This window comes from Carassius auratus, chromosome 22 (assembly GCF_003368295.1).
Source record: "Carassius auratus strain Wakin chromosome 22, ASM336829v1, whole genome shotgun sequence".
In the NCBI taxonomy this organism is placed as follows: Eukaryota; Metazoa; Chordata; class Actinopteri; order Cypriniformes; family Cyprinidae; genus Carassius; species Carassius auratus.
Window position 1 is genome coordinate 22,627,095 of NC_039264.1, and position 7,767 is coordinate 22,634,861.

Sequence of the window (7,767 nt, forward strand, 5' to 3'; positions counted from 1 at the left end):
CAGGGAAATTATAAAAAAGCCATTATCACTTAAATCATTGTTAAATATTAGAAATAACTAAACTATCAATAGCATTATATTTAATTTTATATATATATATATATATATATATATATATATATATATATATATATATATATATATATATATATATATATATATATATATATACATTTTTTTTTAAATCAAATTATTTGTATCTATTTTATCTGTTATTTGTTTTATCAATTTGAATTGGGCATCAAAATCCTAAACAAGAATCAGCAAGATCCATCAGAATCATATTACAACAACATTAATTTTGTTTTAATAAAAAAAAGGTAAGTGAACAATACAAAAATATGCAATTGAAGAAACAGAATTTTACAGTATATATTCAGATAATGCAAAATTTCTCTATTTACAGGAAGGTTAAATATCTACTGAAAGGAATGCATGAAACAAACTTGTACAATGATGATTTACACAGTTATATGCATCTACCATCTACTTTTTTGCATAACACAATACGATTTACTGGGAGTCAGATAAAACACATTGAAATTCTCCTTATGACCTTTTAAGTATACAACAAGGTCAAGCGCCCATAAAACTCAAACACACACAAAACGACAAAAACACATCCCGAAGATGTGAAAACCATTACAACAGTAGAATGTACTGTACATTATTTGACAGTACATTCCCAGCATCCTCTTAAAAAATCTGCTGGCATCAAACTGTAGCTGGTAATTTCATTGCTTGGTGGGTGGCTCAGTTTGGTCTTCACGTCAGTGTGAACGTGGCCTGGAAGCGTAGCTGTTTTGGCTGAGTAATCCCTCTGAATACAAACAGTACACGCACAACACTTTATCTCAATGAGTATGTAGTCTCCCATGTCCATTAGAATTTCAACTGTGACTCCACATGGCTTTTGCAGAGAGGCACGTTTTTGGGAAAGCTGTACTTAGGATTGTTCAAGAAGCTATTTCAGGGGTGTTTGGTCATCGTTTTTGCTGGTTAATATTCTGTGTGCTTTGTTCATAGTAGAGTTGTCAAAAAGCTCATGGCTGATAATGCTGATATACTTTGGCATACAGAGTGATCATGTCAAGTTTCCCACTGTCCCACTGGAAAACCATTGGGAATAACAGCCTGATCTCACGTCAATTCAAACAGATTTTACGAGGTTGCTAATCATATGAATTTGTACAACCTCATTCGTACAAATTCATACGGTTCGTGCCAAATTTTATGTATTTTACGAATTGCACAATTCGTGTGAATTTGTAAGAATGAACTACACCTAAACCCGCCCCTAAACCTACCCATCACTTGGGTCTAGACAAATCGTACAAAGTCCTACGAGTGAGGTCGTACGAATTTAGCCTGGTAATACCAGACTCTGCTACTTCACTTTGCTTCGTAGACAGAGTCTGGAATGGCATAATAGAGAAGCATTTTCTCTCTCGGTAGGGGGCGCTTGTCTGGAGTTTAAAATCATTGGTTACCCGAAAGCCAATCAGATACGTTTAGTTATGACGTATGTTATGCCCCTGTACAGCCGCATCGAAGCACAGACATCATGCATCGAACTCAAATCTATGATTGAACTTCCACTGTAAACCTGTTGTAAACACATGATGATGCGAGCGAAATACCGGAGTGAACATGGCTGTAAACGACTTTTGCAGTTTGAAAAAGAGTTGAATGTTCTCCATAACAGAGCGAATTGCATCCCGTGTCTCGTTTCCCATTTCCGCGGTCGTTTTGGTTTTCGATTTCTCTAACATACAACGTAAAACTACGCGCTTAGCATCTACGTCACGCTTCTCAGCCCGCCCTCTGTTCGTTGATTGGCCCGGCTTTTTCCAGACCGGTGGCAAACAGAAAGCTCTGACGCTGTATCAGACGCTGTATCAGCAAAATGAAATTGAGCGGAAGTAGGAAGTCTGACGTAGTCAGGCTAGTACGAATTAGCTACCTTGTAAAATACGTACGAATTTGTCGTGAGATAGCACTGGAATTAACAGTTAATAGAATAATAAAACGGTTATAAATAATATAAAATAGTAAAAACCAGAAAATAATATTAAGAACACCAAATGTTATGTTCTAAAATATTTAATTGACAAGAAATAGCTCTTTGTGGGGGGAAAAATAGACATTTTTATCCATGAGGAAATTCGTAGGTACGGGAATGTGCAAGTCTACATTTTTCTGTTTTGACGTTTACATGAAAACTGAAGCAAAACCCACAATAAATACCTTGATAAAGGCAGCTGATGTACGGATATATGGTGTTAACACATAAATAACACTGACTTCCTTACTTTTCTCCAATAAATAGTAGCTTGTAGTATATTTACAATATGCACACTGTCAATTCATCAGTTCAGTTTTCCGGTTAAAACCACACATTTGCTTTAAGTATGAATTGCATGCGTATAAAATACTAGTAGTGGTTCTTTGGGACAGAGAACCGTGTTGTGAGACTATATGGTTTCAAACAGGTTCTATCACGTCTTATGTGCCATCGTAATATGTACAGGGAGTGGATCTGCTCTTGACATCCTCAGAAGAGTGAATTCTCTTCACTTCCTTCATTTCCTGTAAGACACAACGTTAAAATGAGTTCAATGAGTCCAATGTGGATATATCAGAATCTTGCAGGTGTGGAAAAACTTACTTCTGCAGTGTCCATAATGGCGGACCCCTATGGAACGACCCAAAAAACAGGTAGCCCTACGCAGGTGGCAGGCACTGGGGTAAGTGGTGTTATCGTTGCCGCAGATGTTTTGCTCGGTGACCATGGGCATCGGGCAGGGTGCAGTGCGGCACATGACGCAGTGGGCACTGTTGGTCTGGTCCGTCACGCAAGTATGCGTCCCAGGACATACGACATTTGAGCAGGACTCTGAAAAATAGTGTCAAGAATCAAGAAAACGATGGAAAAATCATATTTTGAAGAAGATGCATATGCAAGTGACCAGGGTCCACACTACTTTCTACACTATTTAGCCAAAAAAGCCAATTTAATGGTTAATTTTGTACATCCCTAATGTAAAAAAAAAGTACTTACTATAGAAGTAATGTACTTTACAAATAGACTTGAGTGCAAATGTATGTAATGTTTGCAGTCACTTATATTCGATATACAATCCAGTGCACCTTTTCTCAAGGGACTGGTAAATATTATTAGAAGCTTATCAGAATACATTTGGTAAATATGAACTTATAATTCAGTCCTTGTAATAATTTGAAGCTGAAGCTTTTCAGTCAGTCTGCAAAACATTTTAACAAAATAATGGACTCAGCAGCGTACTTTTGCATTCCCCCTGGTACATAATCTCCAGGTCAGGGTGACCTCTGCAGCGAGCCATCAGGAGTGCGCACTCGTCCTTGTACGAATTCCCATCGCTCCCACACACAGAGTGTTTAGTGGAGATGTTGGAACAGTCTGGAGAGCATACGCACTGGGGACGTCCAGACTTCATCCTGCACACCTTTCCAGGGCCGCAGTTGACCCCCTCGCAGTTCTCTGCAAGAGAACGTTGGTTATAAGGAAACCTATATATTCATTAATACTGAAAAGCATTGATAAAATAGTTCTGTCATCTCATATTTGTCTGTTTATGCATATCACGCCAGTAGCTTAGCAACATGCTAACATCAACTCTCTTGAACTCAATTCCAAGTTGTCATTCTTAGTTAATGAGTAATTCTTAGCCACTGACATTGTCCAATAATTGTTTTTACTACTCCATTCAAGCCAGAGCGAACCAAATGCATCAGAAACCGTTTCAACGATTCAGGCCCCGTTACCCCAACTTCTGGTTCCCATTCCTGCAAGTTCTTTAATATCCTGTTGCTCCCCATTCCCTGTGAAGCCAACCAAATCACCAAAAGGCCGAATCAGATACCTCCACCTCCACTGGAAATCCCAGCATAACCATGTTAAGTTTCCTCAAGATCCACCGGCAGTCACACATGATTTACGAACTGCCGCGTCTGCCCACGAAAAACAAATGTAAGGAAATGCGCCGGACAGATGCTAAGCATGCGTTGAGTTTTCAGGAATGCTTTGAAGCGTTTTTGACATTGAGAACATGCTGGGCAGGTCATACAGTAGGGTCTGCTATAGTTTTATGATAATGGGAAGCGAGCGCCATGGAACAAACAATATAACAGACTTTCACTTCCAGTGTTTCTTCACCCCCCTCACTCCAAGTATCTAATGATGCTGATTGTGTTTGAGACTTATGAAGACCAGACCTCTCCAGCATGTGGCACACATTTTTCTTTGCGGTGTGCTGGAATTCAGTCATCTCCGAGAGGGAAAGGCAAAACAAGTCTGCTTTCCAATAAGCATTGGGAAATGATGAGAGAGGGAGGAGAGAGAAGGGGGGAAACATAGCAACTATTATGTCAAACTATTTTTTTGTATGCATAATGAGAAATATAGCTGAATTTAAGAAAAAATTTAGAGAAAATTTTAAAATGTATACCTAGAATTTCAGTTTGCAACTTGCTATTGCTATTCAGATAGGGGCTGTATTAAAAGTGCGGGATGGAATCCAGCCATTTCAATAGGGATCTGTGTAATCAGGAATTTTGTGTGAGGGCGAAATCCACACAATCTGGAAATTTGATTTGCATCTTGCTATTTCTAATCAGAAGTAGGTCATACTAAGGAACAGTCACATTTACCATTATTCAGTGAATTTCTGCAAAAGTAAAATACAGTTATTTCAATAGAACTCCACACAATTGTGAAATTCGTATGGGGACAAAATCCACGCAATCAGTAATTTTGCATTGCAATGTGCTATTGCTAATCAGATGTAGGTCATATTAAGGTGCAGTCACATTTATCATTGTTCAGAAGTTTTTCACAGACAAAATCCAGTCATTTCAATAGGAATTCACGCAATCTAAAAATTTTGAGGGCGAAATCCTAACAATCTGGAATTTCGTATGAGGGTAAAACCCACACAATTTGGAATTGTGATTTGCAACTTGCTACTGCTAATCAGAAGCGGGTCATATTAATTACTTACCAATTACTTCAATAGAAATTTCTTTTGAAGGCGAAGTCCACGTAAACAGGAATTTCACATTTGAATGTGCTATCGATAATCAGATGTAGGTCATATTAAAGTGCAGTAAAATTAAACATTGTTCTGAATTTTTTAGACATAATCCAGTCATTTTGATAGGAATTCACGTAATCTGGAATATTTAGCATTAGGGAAAAATCCACACAATCTGGAATTTCGATTTGCAACTTGCTGGTTATGTGTGGTTGCATTTACATTTATTTGACAGTTTTTAGCTGTCAGAAAGAAAAATAGAAAGACAGTAATTTCAACCAGAATCTACGTGATCATGAATTTTGCGCAATGTCAAATTATTTCCACACAAAGTTGGCACAACGTTGGTCAAGCTGGTCCTGCAGATGTGTCGCGTTAACCAACAAAAAGCTGCATGGTTTAAAAGTGACTTCACAACACTGCTGACAACAGACAATGGACCATTTCTGGACACCAAAACTTTGCTAATGTCACTACAACTTCAGTGGGAGGAGCATTCTTATTCTGGAGAGCATTTATTGGATGAAATGAGTGAGAGCAGGAAGACTCATTAATCTCTTGGTTTCCCTGGAGGAGGATGACTATAAATTTTAAATGCATCTATCTGCTAAAATTACCAGCCAAAATTTAATTTTAAGAGTGCACAATCATAGAGATTACCTCAAAGCTAATAGATATGCACTAAAAGCCACAAAACTACAATTTCGAGCACAATTATGAGTTTACTGGGCTGAGGAAATTCTTTCTAATTATCACGTCAGCTAACTTGTTTACTCCAGTAATACCACTCTGTGTTTAAAGTGTCTGATAATAGTAGAGGTTTGGAGCCTCTTACATGAACCTACGTACCTGGCCAAGGCGATCAGTGGTAAATGATTTGCACAACAGCCGGGGGAACTCAAACAAAACATCTGGTGTAGATCCACACTTTTTAAACTTGCTGGAGAATTGCATTGGCAAAGAAAACTCTCCAAAGCAGCATTTGGCCCACAGTAATAGATTTTATCTCCTCAACCAAAATGGATTCAGCCCTAATTTGCAAATGAGCAATGTTGTTTAGAAGGCTTAAAATGGTAAACAAAAAAGGTAAAAATATGGTTGGTATACACCTCTGTACCAAAGGGTTTGGTCCTTCATGGTGAATGTAGTAACCAGTCCAAGCAGACTTCAGCACAAAGTCTCTCAATGATATCAAACAATTTTGGAATGGGACAACCCAGTCTACTTGCTGAGATCTTAGAATGGAGGGTAAATTTGAGTCGGTACCTTTGCACGGCTTACAGGAAACTATTCCCAGGAATCCCAGCAGGCTGACTTCATTGATAGGCAGACTGGTGTTGGACCAGGCAGTGTCCAGACGGCCGGCCGCACAGCACTCTTCCCTGCTCACGCCTCTCATGAGCACCATGTCACAGCGGTGCTCCGGACCCTGCTGCAGCCAGCACATGCCAGCTAGACAAACAAATCCACAAAGAAAACACACATAATCCACCTCAGAGATCCTGCCAACAGTACAACCCTGACATCAACTTGCATGATGCATTTTCTCCATTCCTTCACAGTTGCACACATGAAACTGGAAAGAATTTGATGACTAAAACAAAGATATGCCATAATACCCAATAAAGTATGTCATATGAGAAATATCTCATATGTTACCAGGAAAAAAAGGGAATTTTTACAGGATTACGGGAATTGACACTTTGTGAAATTATTTTCAAATCTTTGTTAATAAGAAAAACCTTTTTTAAGGCAATAACCGTTATATATACTTTTGAAGTGGCATTTCAGCTGCCTTTACATAGTCTGTTTAATTCTACTCAGAATTGGAATAAATGCATTTACACAAATACAAATACAGCTGTATATTTTGATACTAAGGTTGGTGAGGTTGGTCAGAGCAGGCTTATTTGAGTCTGGCTTAATGCTCCATCAAGTCTTCCCAATGAATTGTGAATGTTGAGCTAACATCATGTCACACATTTAACAGAGCATGCAATAAATGCCAATGCCATAAATCTAAAATGCACCGACTTTCCGCTCATTTGCAAATGTAAAATTGCGTGAGGAGGGAGCCATAGCAACAGTTTATCGGTCGCTGTCGTCCACAAAACGTAAGTTTGTTTTTTATGTCACGTCATCATTATAAATTAACGTTGTCAACGTGTTTATTTCACACACATTAAAACATATGCTTATATCTCGATTAGTAGCCTAGGCTACTTACATTGATAGTTTAAAGTTGCTAAACTTCTAAAGCAACTAACTTAATGAAGAAAGCTAATAATGCAACGCAAAATACTGTAAAGTCGTTCACTTACCGTAAGTTCGATGATCTTCAAATATTTCACAAACTGAAATAAGTATCACACAATGCAGTAGAGCCAAAAAGTTCATGATGATGTTTGAATACGTCTTTGAACAGATGTTTTGTTCCAGCGGCGTTCCTTAAAGGTACTGAGACTGATAAGAGGTCTCGAGAGCTATTAACGGGGCTGTTTCCACTAGGTTTGGTGAATGGGCTTGTTGTCAGTGATTTCGGTCCGCCTCTGTATAAATATTTTGCCCGAGTAAATTATGCTTCTGGGATGGGCGATCATTTCAGCCAGTTAGGTTGCTGATGCAGTTGTGTACTTGAGTCAGTTCTCGGATATGAGGCTGAAAAACTCCCACACTTCATCTCGGTCCGTCTGAA

General features: G+C 38.5%; 1 protein-coding gene across 2 annotated transcripts; it reads right to left on the reverse strand.

Moving 5' to 3' along the window:
* Positions 1-395: 395 nt before the first annotated feature.
* On the reverse strand, positions 396-7,767 carry LOC113040039 (follistatin-related protein 3-like). Of its 2 annotated transcripts, XR_003275140.1 has the most exons (6): positions 7,394-7,767; positions 6,339-6,524; positions 3,305-3,520; positions 2,669-2,896; positions 2,503-2,589; positions 396-820 (listed from the first exon to the last, which is right to left on the reverse strand). XR_003275140.1 is itself a non-coding variant. In XM_026198259.1 (5 exons), the coding sequence occupies exons 1-5, from the start codon at positions 7,467-7,469 to the stop codon at positions 2,555-2,557; spliced, it is 741 nt and encodes a 246-aa protein (XP_026054044.1). In that variant the 5' UTR covers positions 7,470-7,766; the 3' UTR covers positions 1,861-2,554. The 2 variants fall into 2 exon arrangements, 1 of the variants encoding a protein (XP_026054044.1); XM_026198259.1 differs by lacking the exon at positions 396-820 and having other exon boundaries at positions 1,861-2,589; positions 7,394-7,766.